Below are 24,405 nucleotides of genomic sequence, written 5' to 3'. Positions count from 1 at the left end.
GTTATCCAGTGCCTTCTCTTGGGTGCCCGGCTACATACCACTGTGATCCCCGTTGATGGGTTTTTACGTCCCGTTTCCCTAGCCAAGGAGCGAGCCCTCTGAAAGCCGGGATGTGTGTTCTGTCAGTGACAAGTGTGGCGCCTGGCGTGTGTGGGACAGGGATTTGTCAGGAAGGAGCAGCGATATGTGTTTGCTTTCACACCGTCGCTCTCTAGCTTCACTGGTTTTGCTTGACTCAAATGTGTGTGAATATTATTTGTCCATCGCTAGGACAACCTCACATGCCACGGATTTGCAGTCAGGCCTCATGATGCTGAGTCTGCATTCTGGTCAGGAGGCGCTTTTGGAGATGGCTACCTCCCCAGAAGTAATGACACAGAGAAACCACCTGGTGGTCGGATCACACACAGAAATGACTGCACGAAGTGAGGCCCCAGTATGGGGGGGGGGGGGTGAAATTGCTTAGTGTTTTAGCCACAAGAACGCATGGCTCTCTAGCATGTGCATGTCCGTTACCACACCTGTCCAGACTGCCCCTGCTCATCAGGGGCCAGAGTTGCTGCTTCCATGGAAGGAAACATGATGGTGGCGTGCGCGTGGGCTGAAGTCACACCGCCACCAAATCATGGGTCTTTCCTACTTCGTGTGCCTAGTGTCCTGGGGATGGAGAGTAGACACAGGCTTATGGCAATCCACTGCACCCATCTCCCTGTCAGTGATAAAGCCCCATGGAGGCACCCCAGCCAGTGTTTGCCAGATGCTCACCAATTAAAACTCAAATGCCTGCCACATGCTAGACTGTTGGAAACACATTTTCGTTTTGATGTGGCTATTCTGCAGTAAATGTGCGCAAGGACATATGCCTTCTGTCAACCAACGGATGACAGTGGTATTGGTAACACGGTGCTTCCGCCCTGCTCGTAAATGAAGGAGTGTTTGTAGCTCCTTGCTAAATATTTTATTATCAGATGAAGAAGAAATCACCATAAAAATTCCTCTGATACCAAGGGGAATTTTTCTCAAGGATGTATTCACTCTTTCCTTGTGCTCAGCTCAGTCTTTGCTTTTGAGGAACAGTGTTGGACAGTACCACGCTTAGATATGTGGGCTCACGGTTGTATGTCCTTCGGTTTCCTCCTGCTACTGCCAAGCAGCACATCTCGGCCTAGAAACTTTGTCCTCATATCACCAGTTCTTGGGGACACCCAGCCGGGGCAGCCAGTAGACAGCAGAGGGCCTTTGCTGCCACGGCCTGCCTTCCTCCTGTCTCCCAGGGAAGCAGGTTCCTTTACTAGACTAGAAGATATGCAACCTGTCATGAAGCCACAGGCAGGTGGAAGGGAGAGGCGCTCTGACCTCTACACTCAGTTCCTACCTGAAGGGCACTGGAGAGACTCTCCTGGAGGAGTCATTCTTCCTTTGGTGGTTGGAAGTTACCCAAGGACATAAGGAGAAGCTGACGTTGCGCCTTCCCCAATTCCCTCTTTCTCAGAGGAAGGCAGCCTGAGAGAAGATGAGGGGTGGGCGAACTGGACCCCGGGAGTCCTGGCAGAATGACTTCTGGCTGGGAAGCTGAGGGCAGCTGGGCTCCCTGCCCAGTGAGGCCTGAGCTCTCCTCTCCCGTAGGAATGGCACTGCCTGGCCTGCTGGAGGGCCTCTACTGCCAATTCCATTGCCAGCCATCCCCACTCACCTGAGCCAGCAGGTTGCCTCCACAGAGGGAGCACCCTGATCTGCTTGTCCTCCTGGGGTCTGGGCAGGTCTCCTATAGTTCCTGCCCCATGCAGATCCTGCTGAATTTCTGTGTTTGCGTAGCATATGCCTAGGCCTTGAGCACACGCTCTTGGGGCACGCTGCCATGAGTCCAGCAATGTGGTTTTGTCCAGGCCTGAGGATCACTCTCTCAGGAGTGACCTGTCTCCCTCTGGCCTTCACATGTGGCAGTTCGCTCAGAATTTTCTGTATTCTCAATCATTTTGCTACCCATATACAGTGCACAGCTGAGAATTCTGCTCAGTAAAACCATGCAAAGCCATACTATGCCATTTTCCTGTTCTGTAGAGGAGTCACACATGGGAGCATGAACATTTGACCTTGCTATGAGCATCAAATTTCCAGTCTTGATAGGTTTACAAATAGTCCGCTGTCTGCGATTCTCCTGAACAACTTTCAAAATGATGGGCTAATCAAATTATGAGCAAACCTAATTCAAGCAAAGGGCGACAGTCCTCATTGGTTTGGCTACCGATAAAACATAGGGCAGCTCCTGGCGCATAACAAATTACCACAGTGATTCAAAATGGACCCATTCATTATCTCACAGTTTCCGTAGGTCAGAAGTCCAGCAGGGTATAACTGGGTGCTCAGCCCTGGGTATGATGACGCTTCGCTCAAGGCTGTGGCTGGCCTGTCTCTCACTGGGAGGCCCTGGGAAGAATCCACCTCCAGGTTCATTTAGGTTGTTGGCAGAAGTCAGTTTCTTGGGCCCACAAGCCCAAAGTCCCTGTTCTTTCTTTTATGTTGGCCAGGAATTAATCTCAGCTCCTAGAGGCCACTCACATTCCATGTCCGTCACATCACTCCTCCATCTTTAAAGCCACATGCTTCTAATCTCTCTGACTTTGTTTTTTTGTGGCCAACCAGAACGCACTGTGCTTGTAAAAGTCTCACCAGATTGTATCGGGCCCCTGGAGATAATCTCCACATCTTAGAGTCAAGTGGCTCTAAGTGCCCGATCCCTTCCCAGCAGCGTCTAGAGGAGTGTTTGGCTGAATGGCCAGGGGATGGGAATCCTGGGGGCCATCTTTAGAAATCTGCCCACAACAAGCAGCAGAGAGAAATCCACCTCATGTCTACTTTCACACCTCACTTGCCATTGCCGAGAAATTCCTGTTGTGATTATAATCTCCATTGTTGTCTCCACCAGCGAGTGCGGGGGATCCTGAGCCTGGACCGGAGGCGGAGGCGGGGCAGGGTACGGATGAGGCTAGCCCGGAAGTAGCGCCAGCCCGCGTGGGAGCGGAGAAGGAAGTGGAGCAAGCGCTGGAACAAGAGCTGGAAGAGCGGGCCTCTCTCAGTGAGAAAGAGAGGCAGAGTGAGGAGGTGAACGAGAAGGACAACTGCTCTGCCTCCAGCATCTCATCCTCCAGCAGCACGTTAGAGAGGGAGGAGAAGGAGGACAAGCTCTCCAGGGACAGGGGAACTGGTAATACAGCCCCTTTTCTCAGTAAATATGTTCCAGGGACCACTGGGTGGGGGACTTGGTTTGCTGGCCACTGAGATGACCCTGCTGGCTCAGCTCACTCACTGGGCTGTGTCCCCTGGTGTCAGGAGGTGAAGGGCATGGCCACACTGTGGACAGCCCTCAGCTTCCTGCCCCATGGGACGGTGGCCCCCATGCCCTGTGCCATGCTGTTATACCATCACTTTGACAGGTGGGGAAAGGGCCCGATAATGAGGACAGCAAAGGACTTTTCCTGAGGAATGAGTCCCAAAAGAGAACTTCCTCATTTCCTTCTAATTGCTTGTTAATAGTAAATGTAGCTTTTTTTCCGAGTTAAATTGAGATATACGTCATGTTGCTATCTGCCCCCTCGGAAGTTTCTTCAGTGAAGTGTGCTAAGCCATTATGATGGACACTGCAGACCACAGCAATTTGGTTGTTAAAATGAACTGAATGAGTACTTCTAGAAAGTGGCAGTTCAAAGTGTGCTGAAGTCAGTTTGATGTACTCTAGTGGAATATACATGATTTAAGTAACTTTCTACAGTCTGCTCAGGGCTGCTCTTTTGTTAGAAAGTATCTGCTTTTCTTTATGAAATTAGATCCTTTTGGCATTATAGCTGATATTCATTCAGTTCATCTGTGTCATGGCAACTATATGATGAGAGACCAAATGGAATGTTAATCCTCACTGGGGACTCGGGGAGGGTGCCACAGAGGATTATAGGAATTGTAAAGGATTCATATAATCATTTGAATTATGGTTCACATGCAACACCATAGGGTTGGTTTTCCTACCCACGACTTGCATGCTGTTGAGATGACAGCCACCTCTCTCAACTAACACCCTCCACCAGGGGAGGCATGTCTTACTAGCCAGACTTCATTAACTTACAGGCTGATACACACACAAGGAGCTTATGTCTTGGGCCCAAAGTGCATCATGAAGGCTCCACAAGGGCTTGCCAGCTGGTGACATGACCCATGCATGGCTCATTAGCTCACAGATTAAGAATACATGGTCTCTGAAGCATGTATGTGTGAATGAAAATTGAATGAAAATGAATGGAGCTATAATGCCTGCCATGAGACCTATCAATCAATGTCTTAGTCCTAGTTGATATTTGAGTTTTTACCAGCCATATTAATAAGTTTTATTCTTTATATTGCTGGTCATTATGATGCACTGAAGAAGAACTGAAAGACTTTATTAGTTTGCATCTTAGTAATTATTGCACTGAAAATCTCGTGTCTGTTTGGTTGAAGATGTATGTGCTAGAAGGTAGTACATATATTGATATTTATTTAATTTTCTTTCAAAGTCAGATGGCAGTTAGTCTCCCAAATTGTACTTGTTAGTATTCACATTTAATGTGATTAGGGTCACAGTGCAGGGGGTCAGGTCGTGTAAATCTTCTTGATCAGTTTGGTCTTAAATCATGTTTTATTATAAATAGCTGTAGGAATTATTCGTCATCACTAGGTTTAGGAAGCCTAAAACATATCAACAAGTTGGGTTAGTGAAAAGAAGCCAAGGAACAGAACTTTCTTGGATCAGGATTGTCCAATATTTTTCCAAATAAGGGCAACTTTCCAAAAATGGAGACTCTACTCCCAGTGAAGAACCATTGACTTTCTACCAAAAGCTGGTGGTGTCCAAGATTATTGACTCAGGAATTAGGGCTTTGCAGTGATTTTTTTTTTCTGCTTCAGCCTGGGGCTATTAAAAGATGCGATCATGTTTATTTGTTGTAGCTTTTTAGTTCCTAGAAAATCCCACTGCTCCCAGGCACCATCAGCAGCTGTAAAGTCAGGCAGCTCTTACCTTTCAGAGTGTTCTCAAATCACAAAAGCAATCATAATGATCCTAATGATTGTATCCATTACTCAGAAATGAATCTGTAGGGTTTGAAAGAGTCTCAACTTATTCTGGTTGTGTGGCTTTTTCTTTTTGTTTCGTATGTTCTGCTCCATGGTGTTAGTGTGAGAGGTTTTATTGTAGCATTTGTTACACTTTGCTGTAATGCCTTATATAACTGTCCTTTATCTCCACTTGAATGTAAGCTTTGTGAGGATGGGGATGTCTGTCTTGTTCATTGTGAGTCCTCACTTCCTAGCTATAGGACTGAACATAGTAAAGGCTCAAAAAAACCACTGATGAATAATTGAATGAAGAGGCATCTGGCTAAGATGGAGCAGCTCTATTGTTCCCAGTTCCTTCCTCTTACAACTAAACTAGGAACACCCTGGGCATAACACAACAATCAACCATAGGAGGACTCTGAAAATTGGAAAGAAGGCAGACTGTCTAAGGACGTTTGGACTTCAATGACATGGCAGTGAAGCTCTAAGTAAATCCTATTCCCATAGCCAAAGAATTGGGAAAAGGATTGCCTAACAGAACAGATAATCTTTTTGGCTATAAATACATTGCCCTACCCTAGAAAATTACTAATGGAAAATCTGCTACTATCCTAATGCTCCCCCACCTGGTAGTTTCAGTGGGACCAAAGACGAAGTGATCTTCTATAACCTCCACTCCATGGGAACAGGGGTGACACAGTTCCCATTCTCCCCTCCCTCCAACTCTTTGGTGTCAGTGGGACTCAGGAGGGAGCTAGTCCTCTATCCCCTGCCCAATAGAAGCCGATAGTGCTCTCTTATTTCCTTGCTGGGGTAGTTCTGGCCTAATGGAGAACTGATATTCTATCCCCTATGGGGCAGAAGCAAGTGGCATCCCAGTTCCCCTATTGGGGTAGTGTCAGTGGGGTCCTATAGAGATCTGAGCTTACACCTTCACCCAGTAGGAGAGAGACTTGAGGCAGTGGAAGAGGACTAACCACCATTCTATTGCCCCTGCCCTCCTTCTCTGACACCAGCTGGGCCCAGCAAGGAGCTCAGTCTCTATCCCCACCTGGCATAAAAAAGGTAGAATGATGTGGTTGGAGGTAGAACTAGGCTTCAATCTATTCTCCCCAACCCAGAATCAGTAGAGACCAATGGGAAGGTGAACCTTTACCTCCACTTGCAGGCAATGTGAGTAAGTGTTCCACTTTCACTGGGAAGATGCCAGTGGGGTCAAGGGGCTGCTGCACCCCTACCCTGCCCATCTGCAGTGAGGGTGAGTCAGCCCTCTTGCTGGGGTGGTGACAGTAGGACCCAGTAGGGAGCTGAACATCTACCCCCACCAAGACCTGTACACCACAACTAAACAGGGTGAGCACCTGCTGAAAGAGAAAACGTGATCCAAAGTCTAGCAAGTAATCCCCAAAATATCCAGGACACACTCTAAAATCACTTATCATATCAAGAACTAGGGCAATCACAACCTGAATGGGAAAAGACAAGCAACAGATGCCAACACCGGGATCAGCTGGATGTTGGAATTATCTGAGAAGATAATTTTAAAGCACCCATCATGATAATGCTTCAGTAAACAGTTCAAACATTCAGGAAACACATGAAAGAAATGAAATATCTTAGCAGAGATAGAAGATATTAGAAAGAACCAAAGAGAAATTATAGAACTGAAAAATACAATGTCCAAAATAAAATACTTGTTGGGCTCCATAGTAGATTGGAGACAATAAAGGAAATAATCTGTGCAGTTGAAAACAGATCAGTAGAAATTACCAAATCTGAATAACAGAGGGGAAAATAGACTAAAGAATGAACAGAACCTCAGGGACCTGTAAGACTGTATCAACAGAACTAACATTCATTTCATCAGAGTCTGAGAGGGAGAGGAGAAAGCCTGCAGGGCTGGAAAAATACTTGAAGAAATAATGACTGAAAATTTCCCAAATTTGGCAAAAAGCATACACCTCCAGATTTAAGAAGCTAAGCAAATACTAATGGGGATAAATCCAGAGAAATTCACACCAAAACAAATGATAAGCAAACTTCTGAAAATTAAAGATCGAAAATAAAAAATCTTGAAAGGGAGTAGGAAGAAAACATGTGTTACATATAGAAGAACACCAATTCAAATGTTTCATCTGAAACATGGAGGTGAACAGGAAGGGGCACAGCATTTGTCAAGTGCTGAAAGACTAGAATTATCAACCCTGAATTCTGGATCCAGTGAAAGTAGCCTTTAAGAATGAAGAGAAAATGAGGACATTCTCTGTCAAAGAAAAACTAGGAGAATTTGTCACTAGCAGGCCATTCTTTTTTTTTTTTTTTTTTTTTTATTCATGAGAGACAGAGCGAGAGAGAAAGGCAGAGGGAGAAGCAGGCTCCCAAGGAGCAGGGAGCCCAATGCGGGACTCGATCCCAGGACCCTGAGATCATGACCCGAGCCGAAGGCAGATGCTTAACCATCTGAGCCACCCAGGCGCCCACTAGCAGGCCATTCTTAAAGAATGGCCAAAGGATGTTCTCTGAACAGAAAGAGAGTGATGACAGAAGAAGGCTCGGAATTTGGGGAAAAAAAACAGAACAATGGAATAGGTAAAAATAGTAAATAAAAAAGACTATCTTTTGCATCATAAGTTTCTTAAATCATATGTGATGGTGGAAGCAAGAATTAGAATGTGATGTGTTGTGCTCAAGTATGTAGAGGAAATACTTAAGACAATACTGTTTTTAAAGTAGGGAGGGTAAAATGATCTAAATGGAATTAAGGGTTCTATGCTTCAAAGTAGTAGAACATCAAACCAGCACACAGAGAAGTTAGTGTTTATATCGTAATTCCTAGAGCAACTGCTAAGAAAATTATATGAAGCAGTGTACTCAAAAACAGTAAAAATCAAATTGAAATTCTAAAAATATTCAGGTAACCCACCTGTGACCCAAAAAGGAGAAACAGGAACTAAAAGGGAACAAACAAAAAATAAAGAGGCAGACTGAAGCCCTAACGTAATACTTTATTTTTTTTTCAAAGTAGTTTCTATACCTAACATGGGGCTCGGATTCACAACCTCAAGATTGAGAGTCACATACTCTACCAACTGAGCCAGCCAGGTGCCCCAATAATCACTTTAAATTAAAAGACGGAGATTTGCAGAGTGGATAAAAATATAACCCAACTATATATATATGCTGTGTATACAAGAATCCTTTTAAACATAAGGGTATAGGTAGATGGAAAGTTAAAAGTTGGGAAAAGATATACCATGCTACCATTAATCAAAGGAGAGCAGGAGAGGCTATATTAATATCGGATAAAGTAGACTTCAGAGCAAAGGAAATTACTAGAGATAAAGAAGCAACACTACGTAATGATCCAAGAAGGCCTAAGTGAATAAAAAGAGTAAGGGAGAAAATCAGCACTTTTTTTTTTTTTTAAGATTTTATTTATTTATTTGACACAGAGAGAGAGACAGCGAAAGAGGGAACACAAGCAGGGGAAGTGGGAGAGGGAGAAGCAGGCTTCCCTCTGAGCAGGGAGCCTGATGTGGGGCTCGATCCCAGGACCCTGGGATCATGACCTGAGCCGAAGGCAGAGCCACTTAATGACTGAGCCACCCAGGTGCCCCAAAAACCAGCATTTAAAATATTACCTGATTGTATCCTTTTCTTTTTCCTTCTCCACTTTATGTGTTGCAGTCTTCTGACCTCAAAGCAGTCTTCCTGTTTACAGGACTGTCCGGCCAGTTGTAGGGACTCCAGATCCCAGATTTTCCCATCATGTCCTCAAATGCTGTCTCCTCCCTCTTTGATGGTGGTTGTCTCCTAAGTGTATTCTTTGAAACCTGCAAGAGGGTTCAAGAGCTCCTTGTTCGGGTATTGGTCCTTTGGTGAGGTTAGGTCACTGCTGAGCAGAGGACAAAGCTACAGAGGAAACAGAGCACCAGGGACCTTTGTGCTCCCCAATAATGCCTCCTCTAAGATCAAGGCAGGGCCATGGGAGAGACCAGTGTCCCTCCCAGCATGTTTTTTTTTTTTTTAAAGATTTTATTTATTTGTTTGAGAGAGAGAGAGAGAGAGAGCACAAGAGGGGGAGAGCGGCAGAGGGAGAAGCAGACTCCCCGCTGAGCAGGGAGTCCGATGTGGGACTCGATCCCGGGACTCCAGGATCATGACCTGAGCCCAAGGCAGTCGTTTAACCAACTGAGCCACCCAGGCACCCTCAGCATGTTTGATTGGGCCATTCTCCTTTGGTGGAACAAAAGGTACATCGATGCGCATGTCCGTGGCCTAGGTCCCTGCCATCCCCCAACACAAGTATCCACAGAGGCCTTGGGTATGTGATGGAACTCACATCCTGAATGCCTGCCATACAGCCCTGCTGGCCCTTAGGAAGCAAACTCAGAGGAATAACATTCCTGACCATTCACTGATTCATTGATTCATCCTAGATGCTGGGAGTACAACAGTGAACAACAGCAACAACGAAACCCCAATTCCTGCTCTTACAGAGTTTACATTCCAATGAAGAGGACGTTTTTAACAATTGTAATTGTTCCAGTGGTAGGACAAAGGCAGCAATAAAATAAATAAGGAAAATGAGGCAGTAATAAGTGCTCTGGTGACGAATGCCAGAAAGGGCGATAAATGGCACTGGGGAGAGGGCAGGAAATTTTAGGGCACAATTTTAAGTAAGGTGGTTGGGGAGGACTTCACTGGGAAGATACTGTTTGAGCAAAGACCTAAAAGGAGGTTGAGAAGCAGATTGTGTGGTTAAATGGGTGCCATTTGTCCTGGGATGGGCAAAGGCCCTGAGGCCAGACCATGCCTGGTGAGGTCTAGGAAGGTCAAGCAGCTACTGTAGCTAAAGAGGTCCAGGTCATCAAGAAAATTAAGGTGGGTTCATGCTAGGCTTGGGAACATTGAAAAGTCACTGATTTTTTACTTGGTGAAATGTGGCAGCGTTAGAAGTCTTTGAGCAGAAAGATCTGATCAGACATTTTAACACATGGCATTGCATTAAGAACTGATTCTCGAGGGATGTGCATGGAAGTTGGGACCAGCTAAGGGACATCCCTGCAGTGTTGCAGGCAAGAAACCATGCTGGCTCAGACCAGGACCATGGCAGGGCAGGTGATGAGAAAAGTGGGTGGATTCTGGATGTGACTTGAAGATTTAGCTAACTGGACACCCTGCTGTGTTAGATGTGCCCATGAAAGAACAGGAGGAGTCCATTGACTTGAGATGTTTGGAATTGACAGCAGGATGGATGAAAGTTGCCATGTCTGAGATAAGAAAGGGCTGCAGGAGAAGCAGGTTTGGAGAGGGGGTGGGGATGAGGGCAGAGGTGGTAGCTAAAGCCAGAAGACTGGATGAGATGGGAAGTGTACAAGGACACAAGAGGTCCAAGGACATTTAAAGGGCAAAGATAAGGAGGAACTGGCATAGGAGATTGAGAGAGAGCAGCCAGAGAAAAGGCAGCAAACCAGGTGAGTACAGTGTCCTAGAAGTCACCCGAAGGATATAAGTAAAGGAGGGAGTGAGCTGCTGGGTCTAGTGTAGCACCAAAGTCTTCGGCCACCTGGGAAGGAGCAGCTTTGAAAGGTGGTGAGAGCAAAAACTTCATTAGACTGGGTTCAAGAGAGAGAATAAGAAAAACTGGAGCAGTGAGACAAACAACTCTGATAAGCAGCTTTACTTGAAAGGAGAAAAGTTGGATTATAGCTGAGGGCTAAGTGGAGTTGAGTTTTGTTTTTTTTTTTTTAAGATGGGTGAAATTATACCATGTTTATATGCCAGCAGGAAGGTCTAGTGGGAGGAGCATGGGAAATGCAGGACAGAGAACCGCAGGAATGGCTTCCAGATGCACATGTGGAGTGGCTGACTCTGCTGAAGGGGATGGTTTATCGGTAGTCACAGGAGGGAGGCCATGGTTGGGGTTCAGGTGCGGGTGGCGGGGGCAGGGGGAGGTTGGATGAGACCCTGGAAGATCTCCTCTGACTTATTCTGTTAAGCTGTTGAACTAGGAAGCAAGGCTATGCTGGTGTGCAGATGAGATGGTGGGGAAGTTAGAGGAGAGAGGGGAGGTGGGAAAAGTCCCCCAGGAGAGGTCGTGGATGAGGCTGCCAGGCAGCATTAAGGGTTTCCTGAAGACTGGTGCCCATGGACTTAAGGTATGACCAGTGACTTGGTTTGTGTGTTTCCCCAGGTATTTGAGCTGCACTGATGCAGATGCAGAGTGTGGGGGGGAAAACAGACATAACTCCGCAGCCTTTCCAACACCTGTCCTATGGTGGGCAAGGGAGCATCTTCCTTGCCTCCCCGTGTCTAGTTAGGACAGAAGCCCCTTAGTTATCTGTGGCTCAGTGGGTCCTGACCCACTGTCATGGGTGGGCAGGAAGAGTGAGGAAAACAGTCCCATGAGCCAGGGTGGGAGCCAAGAGTGGTATCCTACCTACAAGAGTCTTGGGCCCTGGAACAAGTCATTGAGACTTTGATGCAACGTCTCTTCCTGGTCAAGAGCATCCTGTCAGCTATGACCACCTGCCTCTTAAATTGCTTTATTTCAGTGTCTTCTCTGAAGTCACTCTGTGTGTAAGGCCTCCGTTATTACCTAACTGCTTTCTCATGAGATTGAGGCACCTGCCACTTGCTCACTTTGTTTTTTTCCTCTCCTGTACGCTTTCAGGTCTGTGGTCGGCGGGTGTTCAGGATGCCGGTGTAAATGAGCAGTGTGGCGACATCCTCACCAACAAACGGTTCATGCTGGACATGCTGTATGCCCATAACAGAAAGCCCACGGATGACGAGGAGAAGGGGGAGGGCGAGAACGGGAGGACTGAGCCGGGTGCGGAGGCGGTGGCCAGCCTGGCTAGCAGGATATCCACCCTGCAGGCCAACTCTGTGGCCCAGGATGACAGCGTCAGGAGGGTGGACGTTGGCTGTCTGGACAATCGGGGCAGCGTGAAAGCCTTTGCTGAGAAATTCAACAGCGGGGACCTAGGGAGAGGGTCCGTCTCCCCTGACGCCGAGCCTAATGACAGGGTCCCAGAGAAAGCATCTGCACAGCCGAAGACGGAATCTGACTACATCTGGGACCAGCTCATGGCCAACCCGAGGGAGCTCAGAATCCAAGACATGGATTTCACCGACCTGGGGGAGGAAGATGATGTGGACGTCCTGGACGTGGACCTGGGCCCCAGGGAGGCCCCGGGGCCACCGCCCCCACCCCCGCCCACCTTTCTGGGTTTGCCGCCCCCACCCCCACCGCCCCTGCTGGACAGCGTACCTCCCCCTCCAGTCCCCGGTAATTTATTGGCTCCTCCTCCAGTAGTCAACGCTCCTCAGGGCTTAGGGTGGCCCCAGGTCCCCCGGGGTCAGCCGGCATTCACCAAGAAAAAGAAGACCATCCGTCTCTTCTGGAATGAAGTGCGGCCGTTCGAGTGGCCATGTAAGAAGAACAACCGGCGCTGCAGGGAATTCCTGTGGTCAAAACTGGAACCCATCAAGGTGGACACTTCCAGGCTGGAGCACCTGTTTGAGTCTAAATCTAAGGAACTGTCCGTCTCTAAGGTACGGCTAGCATCCCGAATGCTTCTTGATTTAAAGAGTTCCTTTCCGCTGTTGAGTAGGGCTGAGAGATCTGTTGTATTTAAAAATCCCTTCGTGCTGCTTTGGCTATGTGGTGGGGGAGAAAAAGGCGGACGGTATAAAAATCGGACCTTTTAGAGATTAGTCTGTGCCCTACGCTAGAGGTAAGCTGCATGAGTACAGGACCCTTGATTGGCTAACATGGACGGCAGCCTACAAACACCGTTAGGGAAAGTAGCTTTCAAAGAACCAAATAACCGAAAAGACAGAATGATTCACCAGGGAACATTAGCATAGCCCAGTCATAGACGCTGACATTAACTGGAGGAAAGTCATCTTGCAAATTTATCAAACACATGGACTTTATCCATGGGTCTATTTACTCTTGCCTTGATTGATTATAGTTGATGGTAGTAGTAATTGGGACCTCGGCTGTAAGCACACGGTAATTTAGAGTCTGCAAGACTTACCTGCAAGAACTTACCATAAATTAGTTTTAGCTCCATGTGTTCCATTTATCAGGATTTTGGGTGAGTATAAAGCTACCTGAGTTGGGATCCCCAACCTGCCAGTCAAGTACCAATTCTGATTCACAAAGTATGTGCAGCATCCTCAGGACAAGAGTGTCCTTCAGACAAGGGGCCAGGTGACAGGGTCAGTGCCTGGAGGGGGTGCAGGAGTAGGGCTGCTCTTCCTGAGTTGACCTTTACCCTGGGTGTCAGTTTCTACCCAGTCTCAGCAAGGATGTGAATCTAAACTATTCCAGCCTCAGGAATCCGCCCGCGTCAGAATTAAAGCTTCCTCCTGCTTATAAATCCAAACAGCTAGGATCCAACAAAGCAAATCATGTCCTGTCAGTGCTGTCCTTCAGCTGAAAGTAGATCCCCCTTTTGTCCTCTCTAGGAAATGACATCGAGGAAAGTGAGGTTGGGCACCCGCTCTGTGTGTCTGTCTCCTGACTTTGCCAGGACTGGTGACATGTGGTGCTGAGCCACCCACACGCCCCCTTCGGTTCTTCCAGCGCAGCCCGGCATTTGGGAGAAGACAGGCCTGGCTGGTTAAAAGAGCAGTCTCAGGTGGCCCAGGGTTACCCAGGGCCTGCCCTCCCTCACACCACTCTCCAACCCACGGATCTAGTTGGCTGGTCTCCCTCAGCCACCACCTCCCATGTGGGCTCATCTGGCTGGTGCGCCCTCTGGGCTTCTCCTGGTTGCTCAGCACCCGTAGGTTGCTGGCCCTTGACTTGGGTGGGAGGAAGAAAAGGGAGTATTGGTTTGGCAGTGAAGTTACTTCTGACTTCATTTTTACAAAGGAAATAGCAAAATTAAAAGCTTCACTGAGAGAACCCAAAACGGGCAGTCCACTTGCCTCCCTCCTTCTCGTGGCCCTACTCTGGTTGGTGACAAGAGTCTGGTCAGTGCCCTCTCAGTAGCCCAAAGTTCCATTCTTGCTTGAAGTAGGTCGTGACCTCATAAAATACTTCATTGCCTGGCTAAAGGACAAATGTTTGCCTAGTTTTTATGAGGTGAGAGCATAAGAGAAAAGTAATAGTATATTGAAAAATTTACCAAATGGATTCAAGTGTGTTCTTCAGTGGGACCCAGAAACCCATACCTTTGTTCTTTGGGCGGGGCCGGGGGGGGCAGATAAGAAATGTGAGCAGGAACTAATTCACAAATGTTACAAAAGGTGAAAATGCACATTAAAATACATCACATTGGAGAGTTGAATCCCTTAAGTGTACATTAGCAATGCAGATATAACCAATTTTACTTCTGTTTCTAATCCTTGACTGTGATTTTCATAAAACACAGCTGTAAACAGCCACTTCCGAATTCTGGCTTATGAGAAGTTTTTCATTAAACACAATAGCGAGCAACACAAATAAAATGGAATAGACTTCACAAGCCAGCACAGAGCAGAGGGAACTGGTTTTGGGTTTTGTCAGAAAACTTATAGCAGACCAGAGTTCCAGAACATTCTTATGACCAGGTCACCCCCAAGATAAAGATTCATGTTCCAGATCCAAGGCTGGGTGACCACTTAGTGGAAATAAGTACAGAAAAATATGCTTTTGTATTTCCTTTCCAAATAGTTTTTGGAACTGGAGCTATTTTTCTCTCTCAGCAGGAAATATACATAGCTTTTTAGTAAGATGACTTTAATTATGTTTTGTGGAGAAAGGCAGAAATCCTGTGCTAAATTTCATCATGTTGTGTTTCTACTGCTGGTCTGAGGTGTGGCACATCACAGAGGAAATCATAGAAGTGACCCCAGAGAAAGATGTCAGGGCAGAAAGCCCCTGGAGATAAGGGGAAATACCCCTGTGGACCTGGCATCATCCTGAGGAGTCCCCAGGAAGTGGTCTTCAACCTGTGTGCCTAATCAAGAGTAGCAAAGCCCCTCCTGCTCCCAAAAGGCAGTTTTTAGATCTTAAGTTATGGACAGATTCAGACAGGTGTGAAGTGGAAGAGGAAACAGAAGGAAGGAAGAGACTTGGTTTCCCCTTTGGGGACTCAGTCCTGTCTTACTCCCTTGGGCTTGTTCGGTTTATTATGGAGAGGGAGCGCCAAAATGGGTTTGGAGAAATTTTTTCAACTCTATTTACCCTGGCATTTCAAAGTATATCAGAAACAATTAGCAGTGACTTGTTAAGAAAATTCAGAGAATGAGGATTTATTTGGTCTGGGGTGAGCCCCAGCCTGGGTTGTTTTTAAAGGCTCCCCAGGGACTCAACCAAAGTTGTACACCACTGATTTAAAGTGAAAAATGAGGCACCAATGAGGAGGGCATTGATCCCCTCCACCACCACTCTCCATGTTGACTCCCCCACCCCCTACCCTACTCCGTTTTATTCTCCCCCAAGAAGAGAGTCAAGTTTTCCTACCCAGTATTCTAGTTCAGGATGTACAGAAATGTTATTTTATTTAACATTGCCCTCAGAAAACTGAATTCTCTCTGGAAGTTCAAAACCCAGCATTGGGACTTAAGTGGGCGGACCATACATCTGGTGTACCCAGGTTGGCCCAGGTGTATGCCTGAAGAGCACAGTCCCTTGCTCCCTCAGGGGTCTCCTGGTTAGGGTACTAGACGCACTCCGTTGCCATGTGAAATGTAGCTGTTTTGCAGCTGGCCTCAGCTACAGAAGACTACTGCAGAAGAATGGGGAAATTAATACTTTTTTTCCTAAGCTTCGTGATAAGGCTAGCCTATTCTGACAAGTTCCTCAGAGACTCCATGCCTAACGACGGGATTTTCAGTCTGTCTTTAGACATCGTTGGTGATGTTGTTGCCTTAATGCTCGCCCATGTGTATCGGTCTCCCTTGTTACAGGACTTAGGAAAATTCCACAGTTGTCACATCTTTATGACATCTGTATCGTGGCCTCATTGTCATTGTCACTTTCTCAACAGACAGTTTTGAAAATATCCTCTGGCGTCACTCTTCTGGCAGTTAGCGGGGAGTGAAGAGGGATGATTTATTGTCATAAAGCCCGTGCTTTGCTGAGCCAGACCCAGGGGCTGCGACAGTGATGCTGAGAAGTGTTTTGAGAGGTCATGCATTTCATGGGAGTGTTCTCCAGCTTAGGGCTGTTCATCTAACAAATCACATCCTGAGCACAGTTTCTATGTTCAGTCACAGCACCATCTGGGTAACAAGTTCTATACACTGAATATCCACTCTTTGAAGGTTGCATCCTTTATTTCTAGTAAAATCGATCTTTAAAAATTCAAAGGAGTGACTCTTCATGGCGGCATCAGGAGACTGGAAACCAAGCCCTGTTTACCTGCCCAGATTGCATGCCTCCACACCTGTCCCCTCTTCCCATCCCCCCGCACTTCTCATTTCATACTCACCCCTCATGAGGAGTTTTCTGCCTTCACTGGAGCCCTACTCTGGACCTTGGTCCTCCCTACCGTGGTGTGCCACAGACAGAAGCCCCAGGACTGTGTGGAGAGGAAGAGCCAGGTTTTCTGTTTTATTTCCAAGAGCCACACCCATGATGTGGTTTCGTGGTGTTAGCTGTGGCAGGACGTGTGTCCGTGTCTTCAGGAGTCAGCTGCACCCAACCCCAGAGCCTCCCATGCTGCTTTACCCCTGAGTGTGGAAAGACTGTTTCTCTGTAGCTGACAGCTTAGCTCCCTGTGCTGGGATGTGAGCTTGGCATTTGTTGGGCATGTCAGTCTCGTAACATTGATAAAAGAAAACTCCCTGCATTGTCTATAGCTGTTGGGACTTTATCCCACCTCATTCATAAAAATGGTAGAACCGGTCCTGGTTACATCTTAGAATGGACAGGAGGACCCTGTTACTCTTTTTCTATTTTAAGAAATAATCTCTTATCCCTGCCTTTCGTTTCCTATTTTTAAATTGCATTCCTCTTGAAAGAACACCTTTCTACTCAACAATCCTGCTTCAAAAGCCTTTAGACTTACAGAAAATCTAAATCAGTGACCCTAATTGCATAAGAGATTATTTAATGTTTATGACCCGTGTGCCCTTCTCCAGACCAAGGAGATCAGAATCTCAGAGGATAGAACCCAGGTGTCACTGATGTTTAGAAGTACCACTGAAGATTCTCTGTGTACCCACCATTGTAAAGCACTGGTGTAAAAAAACTACATTTTCTGGTTTTCCTTTCAGAAAGTGTCCGTAGATTGATCAGGCCTGTTTCCTCCTCAGATACATGATGTTGAATTTCTCCCAGCTAGTGCTAGTGACTTAATGTTTACCCATCAGTCATGGAGGCAGCCATGGAAAAGGAGAATCTCCTGTACTTTCTCCAGAATATCCCTTTGCGTTAGTCCTGGAGACCAGTCTGTTAGCTTCGGAAGGGAATTCGGCATGTGGAAATCACCATGATAGTCTTCATTAAAAACAGAAACCAAGATGTTCTCTACATTCTTTTTTGGAAGATCATTAGTACCCCTGAAAGTGTACTCATTTTCTGGGATTCTATATGCCTGGAGGTCTAGACTCTAATGAACACTCATGAGATATTTTCAGTCATTCACAAAGCCCCATGCAAAGTGCCATGTGCCTGACAAGCAGCTCTGTGGGCTACACTGAGTATCGGGTCTCTACACTGGCCTCTGGAACTACCACTCTCCAGGGTGGGGACGCTGATCTGACCTGAAATTCCTGTTTGTATAGGTGCATTTGATCAGTAAACGTGGTAAATGCGTTAGGCGTGAAAAATATACATTGATAGACCACATATTTTTAAAATGTCAATGGAGTAAAAACAATAAAAAGGAATCACTCTTGGTGAAATAAGTAAGAACTCATTTTTAGAAAGCAGTATGTTCCAGGCATTGTCGTGAGGACTTTACATGTATTAATCCCAGTAATATTATTCTGATTGTTCTGGCAAATACCTCTGTACTGCCTGCTGTGAGCCAGGCATTAGTCTCACTGCTTTACATTCATTGTCTCATTTATTCTCACAGCAAACCTTGTGAGATATGTGCCAGAGAGGAAACTGAGGCACAGAGAGGGCCAGTGACTTGCCAAAATCACACAGCCACGAATGGTCAGATCCCAGCTGAAGCTCCCTTTCAGGGCTCCCGAGTCTGTCCATGTGATCCTTGGATTCCATTTTGTTTCTACTGCTTTTTGATAAAAGGTCATCAGCCAAAAAGCTCTGTCCTCCACCTCAGCTAGTCTCAAGAACTGTCAGGGAGGAAAGGATTGCTGGAAGGAGGCTCCTGGGGGCCCAGGCTCTGGGCACAGCATGCTAGACTAGGGCTTGGTGGAAAGTGAAAACAAGAACAGCAGACTCTGGGCTAAGATAGTTGCCCCAACAACAGAGTGGTAAGGAGGCAGGGTGGGGAAACCACCGTGGAGCTGTATCTGAACATGCCACTTCTCCAAATATGTCCCAAAGTGTTCAGGGGAAAGGGGAAACTTCTTTAATGGGTTGGGGTACCCTGGGAAGAAGCCAGGCTCAGTTTTGCTTCCAGAAAGCCTGGTTAACCCGAACTCTTGAGCAGAATCAGGCAGCAATGCTTAGCATCTAGGAGAGTACCACCTTTGAAACCCCAGCTATCAGGGATCGTCCAGCATGCCAATAGTTGCCTTTCCAGAAATACTGTCTCTAGGGAAATGTGTCAGCCTTGGATGCCATGTAGGGCTTTTGTTTGCTTTTGTTTCTGATTCAGCCAAGAAGATTACAAGGTGGGGGGCGGGGGCAGTGTAGATGGCCAAACTGGTAAGAAAAGAGGTTACCCTCCATGGAAAGGGATTCTGTCAAGGCGAGCAGAGAACTCTCAGAAGGGTCAGGAAGGAGGTCCCTAAAACAATTCAACTCCGTTTTTCCAAACTATGCAAGAAGACTGGAGGTCTAGCTTCCAGGAAGGCAGCAGTGACCCCTTCCAGGAAGAAGCTTCAAATAGGCAGCACCCAAGGCCACAAGGGTTAGAGGATTTCTGGGAAGCATAGAGGAGGTCATCAATTTAAGTGGTTATTGCTAGCTGCAAAGGCTTGGGGGAGAGCCGTGACCATTCCCTGCAGCCCCAGATTCACCTAGTTGTCAGCTTCCTGGATTGGGGTCTGCTCTCTGGAACCAATCTGCTCTAAGACGCAGGGCCCTGCAAATAGGTACTCTGTCATAGGGCCATGTGAAGGACATCATGAAGGTCACACTTGCTACTCTGGGGCTTTGACCACAGAAAGACAATTGAAATGGATCATACTCGATGACTGCTGATCCTGAGACATGGACATGTGCTCCCAGGCACAGAGAACTTTGGCTCACCCTGGAAGGTGCTTCTCTAGGTTATTGTGGGAGGGAAGGAGAGAGTCGGACATCCCCACGTGACCCCTCCTTTGTCTCGGGCAAAACAGACCCTGGGGCACTTGCGTGCTCAGCAGCATCCAGTGGAGTTTGTTTTAATTATGAAGAACAGCATTTAAAACACCTCTTGGATAAAATCCAGAGATTGAAAAGTTCCGTTTCAGATATTTAATTCTTCCTCTTTCCGTCACCAAGTGGGTTGAAGTGCTCTGAAAACGCATGGAGTCACCTTTGGGGACAGCTCTCCCTGTCATTTCAGGATGCTCAGTGGCTTGCTGTTCCCTGACTCTTAGGGGCGTGTGTGGGCGTGTCCACTGGTGTAAATTGAGTTCTGTTGGGAATGGGGACAAGGAAGTGTCAGGCTCAGAGCCATCCCGTAGGTGTCTGCAGGTTGTTTGCTGTAAGTGAATGCTGACCGGGGGCGGGGGGGGGGGGGCTGAATTCTGAGGGTGCTTCTCTCTCAAGCTGTTTGCCATGGGGCTGTGTCTCTCCAGAGGGGGCATCTTTTTCTCATTTGCACAAAGGCTGGTTGGGCTGAGTCTGCCCAGGCATCTTTCCAGGCTCTTGGAGTGAGAGGGGCTATATAGATGAGGAGCAAAGGGCTAATGATTCCCAGGGAATCCCTGTCTTCCAGGAAATGCCTCCTGTCCTGGAGCCTGGCTGTGGGTATTGCCTCTCCTGCCTTGCCTGCTACCCTCCTCGAGTGGCACCATTCCTTGTGTTCATGGGATGTCTACCGTAGGGTCTCCAGGCCTCATGTCCTGGCATCCCTCTTCATTGCCTCTACCCAGCCTTTTGCCAAACCTTTGCTCGTTCCTTCTTCTCTTTCCACACACACAAAAATACCTTAGATTTGAAAGCTGAATTTCAGGGGCTCCCAGTAAGCTTCCTTGACTGAGTACGTAGAAGATCCGTTTGCCCTGCAGCGTAGGGATGCTTCTACACATGTCCCTGGGCCTTCCAAACTGATCACACCCACAAGAATTGTTCCTCCTGGCCACCAGACCCCAGAACAGCTGCGATGCTTTCAGTTCTTTTCTTCGTGAGGAAATTTTAATTTATTCCCAAATGCATATTTAAGGATTTAAAATAGAATTTTAGCAATTGAGTTTGGACAGGCTTAGGAGGACGTAAGGAACCACAGCCCGTTTTTCCTTGCCAGCTTCCGGCCTCCAGGGTTACAGCAAGCCAGCTTCTCTAGAGGGCCCAGCCGCTCGCAGGCCCGGCCAGTCGGGAGGGCCTCCGCACAGCAGACCGACCGACCGACAGCCGTCTGCGTGCCGCGGAACTGGAGCGGCTTTTCCTGACGTCCCCTGCCGGCGGCCCCCAAGCCTCCAGCGTCGTCCCTGGCCGTTCCCAGCCAGCTAGACAAAGCCCCTTCTCTCCTTCACTCCCTGGTTCCAGGCTCCATCCTAGACATTGTTTAGGGCCCAGCTCCAGTGTCAGCTCCTCCGGACCCTGACCCCCTGCACCCCCCAGGTGAGGTAGTTACCCCGCCGCTGAGCCCTTTCCCATGGGGAGCACACCCACCGTCGTGCTGAACAGGTCTTTTCCTTCAGGAGATCCATTGTGCCTTATTCATCATTGTCATCCTGGGCTTGCTACATATGTGAACACAGTCATCCCCCCAGCTCTGTTTTGTCTCAAGAGAAACCTGAGCACGAACAGGGTGCTTGCTGAGTCGGATCTCTTCCACTTTTTCCCACCATTAACTTTTGGAGAGCTGAAGGGGAGAGTGGAGGGCATTGTCATCTCGGCCCTGGCTTTGGTTGGCTTTACCCCCTCACAGACGTGTTAGGCTCTGGTCACGTGCTAGCCCAGGGCCTGCCTCCCAAGGAGCACCCAGGTCAGCAGGGAAGCCATACACACAAGGGCTCTGTGAGGACACCTGTCCCCCTCTTTGTCCCCTGTACCCATTCATCCCTCACTGGTCTTGAGCAGATTCCCTTTGGTTTCCCTTCCTCGGAAGGTCCCTCTTCACCTATCCAGTGGGCAGCCATCCAGGTGTCTAAGTGTGACAGGTGCTCTGTTGTTAGGGACAGAGGATGTTGAAATGGTGAGAGGAGCCTTGAGACGATGCAGCCGGGGATGCAGAGGAGCTGACTGGCCAACAATGGTGGATTCTCCTCATCACTCTTGTCTTCTCAGCGTGTATACTGATGGTCTCCATCTCTGGGCTCATACCATGTGCGCTAGGGCCAACCAAGGCACATTCCGACACCTTGCAGCCTGCAGGAAGGGAGTTCTGAGAGGTTTTAGTTTTGTTTCCACTGCTTCTATGGAAAAAAACAGGTTTTGTTTTTTTTTCTTGCCAAATATCACATTTTTCCCAATTGAAGGAAAATCAATTTTATTTTGTAATGTGTCTGACTCGCGAAGTTCCACTGCTGACCCATGCTTGGCGGCTTCTCAGAGCTAATCCTTGATCTCTTTCTTCTGTGCTGAGCAGTAGCCAGTCCTTCCCTGACCTGAATCGGGGCCATTTGTTTTCATCTCTAAATAAGTAGTGAGTTTGCTTTTAAATAATGAAACACAGAAAAGACCAAAGATGATGCATTAATCTTGGATTCTCCTTATTTTAATACCAAGAAAACTGCTGCAGATGGAAAAAGGCAGGAGGTCATCGTCCTGGACCCCAAGAGGAGCAATGCCATTAATATTGGTCTGACAGTGCTGCCCCCTCCGAGAACGATTAAGATAGCCATTTTGAATTTTGATGAATATGCCTTAAACAAAGAAGGAATTGAGGTAAGAAGCTCTATCAAGCATTATTTGTATTCTGTTAACGTGTCCCATATGTAAAGCATTACTGTGTCCAATATGACTCTCTCCACAGGGGGCTTGCCATTTTTCTGTTTCAGCCAGACTCTGAATAATGTTAATTAATTCTCACATTTTTTTTTTTTTAAAGTTCTGGGTCGTGGGGGGAAGCCCCACTTGGCCTGTGAAGTTCAGTGAGCCTCACTCTCTGGTTCTTTTACTGTCTGCCTTCTGACCACGCTCACCTACCTCAGCGTGGAAGAAGACGAGGATAACCTCCTGAGGGGGCTGGTGGGGTCTTCTTTCACGTCATTTCCCACCGAACATGCTGGACGAACCATCTCGCGAGTAGGGCTTCCCGCGTGTGCTTACATCCCTGTGAATGACCTTCGGATGTGTAGAGCTAGCCTGTGGGTGATAAGCTGGAGAACCCATGCCACACGCTGTTAGCAGCTGTTGATCTGAATGGTGGCAGTGAAGAGGGAGGAGTCACTGGCTGGGTCTGTAGGGCCTGCGGGGCTCAGTGCTCTTCCACCAGGCCCTGTTCTGCATCCACCGTGGGCTGCTGCCTCTCTCTGGCGAGTTAAAGCTCCTCTTCTAGCAACAAAGAAAGAGTGAGTGGGGCAAGCGGCCCAGCATGGAGATTCCTCCGGAAGGGCAGTATAGCTTGGGGCTCGCTGGGGCACCGTGGGGATGTGAGGACGCAGCTTTGTGGTGTTGGGTGACACTCCATCCTCCTATTGGCAAGGAGCCAGGGATCCCTTTAAAGCCTTCCCATAGTTGGGGTTCATTCAAGCGCAGGGTTATCTGAGATAACCCTAGGAGAGTGGACAGGACCAGTGAAGACTGGCTGCAGAGGGAGAATGAGCCCCTGACAGAGAGGAAGGGCCCAGGACCATGGTGCAAGGCTCATCCATGGCCCCAAGTGTGGGAAGGAGCAGTGGGGCCCATGGGGCCAAGTGGGTCTGAACCCAGCAGGGTGGGCATGCCTCTGTGCTTTAGAAAGAGGAGTCCCCCACAGGAAAAACTGTGCTCCTAGAAGTTTATACCGGATTACTAGTGTCCCTTCAAAATCCATGTCTACCCACAATCTCAGAATATGACCTTATTTGGAAATAGGGTCTTGGCAGAGGCAATCAAGATAATGTCATATTCAATTAGGGTTGGCCCTACTCCAGGGATTACTGTCCTTAAGAGAAGAGGGAAGTTTGGACAGAGACACAGAGAGGGGAATGCCATCCTGTGAAGACAGAGAACACAGGGACACACATGGAACAGACTGCCATGTGATGACTGAGGCAGAGATTGGAGTGATGCGTTTAGAAGCCAAGGGACACCAAGGATCGCCTGCAACTACCAGAAGCTAGGAAGAGGTGAGGAAGGTTCCTCCCTAGAGCCTTCAGAGAGAACACCACCCTGCTGACAGCTTGATGTCAGACTTGTAGTCTCTCAAACTGAGAGAATTCTGTTGTTTCAACCACCCAGTTCTGTAGTCCTTTGGCAACCCTAGGAAACCAATGCAAGGCCTGAGCAGCTCAACTCTGAGAAACACACACACACCCTGTCCCAGGAGCCCGGTACAAGGTGGAGCATGCATCTGCTTTCTGCTTGGAGAGGAAACAGCGCCGAGCTCTGGAGTCAGGCCAGGCAGCAGAGCAGGTGAATATATCTAGGTGGGCAGCCAAGGAGTGAGAGGACATGGCAGACTGAGGCAGGGGTATAAAGGAGAGAGCCGGTGACAGCAGGCAAATAGAGGAACACTGAGGCAGCTGCTGGACAGTGAGGAGGCGGCAGGCCGGGCCTCAGTGTGAGGCAGTCCCTCTCTGGGGCCCCCAGAGAAGCGAGGGAAGAGCAGAGCGTTGGCTGGCCACTAGGCAGGTGGGAGCTGCCGACCTGGAAGAATCCAGCACAACGCGTCTTTCATCTAGGGCAAACTACGTGGTAGGCCCTAGCACACATTCCAGCCGTCCTATTGACTTAGCAGCGTCCTTGGGAGATTGCAAAAGCTTCAGATTCATGCAAAGAGAGGCCTCAAATGCAGCCAGAGCCAGCCTGATGGAAGGGAAGAATGACATCTTCCCCCATAAAAAATATTTCCCTTTCTTGTCATGAGGACTTGAAAGTCCGTCAGGAAAGATTGATTTCCTTTGGGTTTTGCCTTTGTTCTTTCCTGAAACGTAGCTCTC

The 24,405-nt window shown here is 47.8% G+C and overlaps 1 protein-coding gene across 8 annotated transcripts in view; it reads left to right on the top strand.

Moving 5' to 3' along the window:
- FHOD3 (formin homology 2 domain containing 3) overlaps positions 1–24,405 on the top strand; it is a 455,751-nt gene that overhangs the window by 387,856 nt on the left and 43,490 nt on the right. For all 8 annotated transcript variants that reach the window (XM_034996005.1, XM_034996004.1, XM_034996003.1 and 5 more), the window contains 3 exons: positions 2,927–3,205; positions 11,762–12,645; positions 22,049–22,207. In XM_034996005.1, coding sequence (XP_034851896.1) covers positions 2,927–3,205; positions 11,762–12,645; positions 22,049–22,207 — 1,322 coding nt within the window. The remainder of the gene's footprint in view (positions 1–2,926; positions 3,206–11,761; positions 12,646–22,048; positions 22,208–24,405) is intronic.

Source organism: Mirounga leonina, unplaced genomic scaffold, assembly GCF_011800145.1.
Source record: "Mirounga leonina isolate KUSES-001 unplaced genomic scaffold, KU_Mleo_1.0 Mir_93, whole genome shotgun sequence".
Taxonomy (NCBI): Eukaryota; Metazoa; Chordata; class Mammalia; order Carnivora; family Phocidae; genus Mirounga; species Mirounga leonina.
This window is presented reverse-complemented; position numbering and strand designations above follow the sequence as displayed.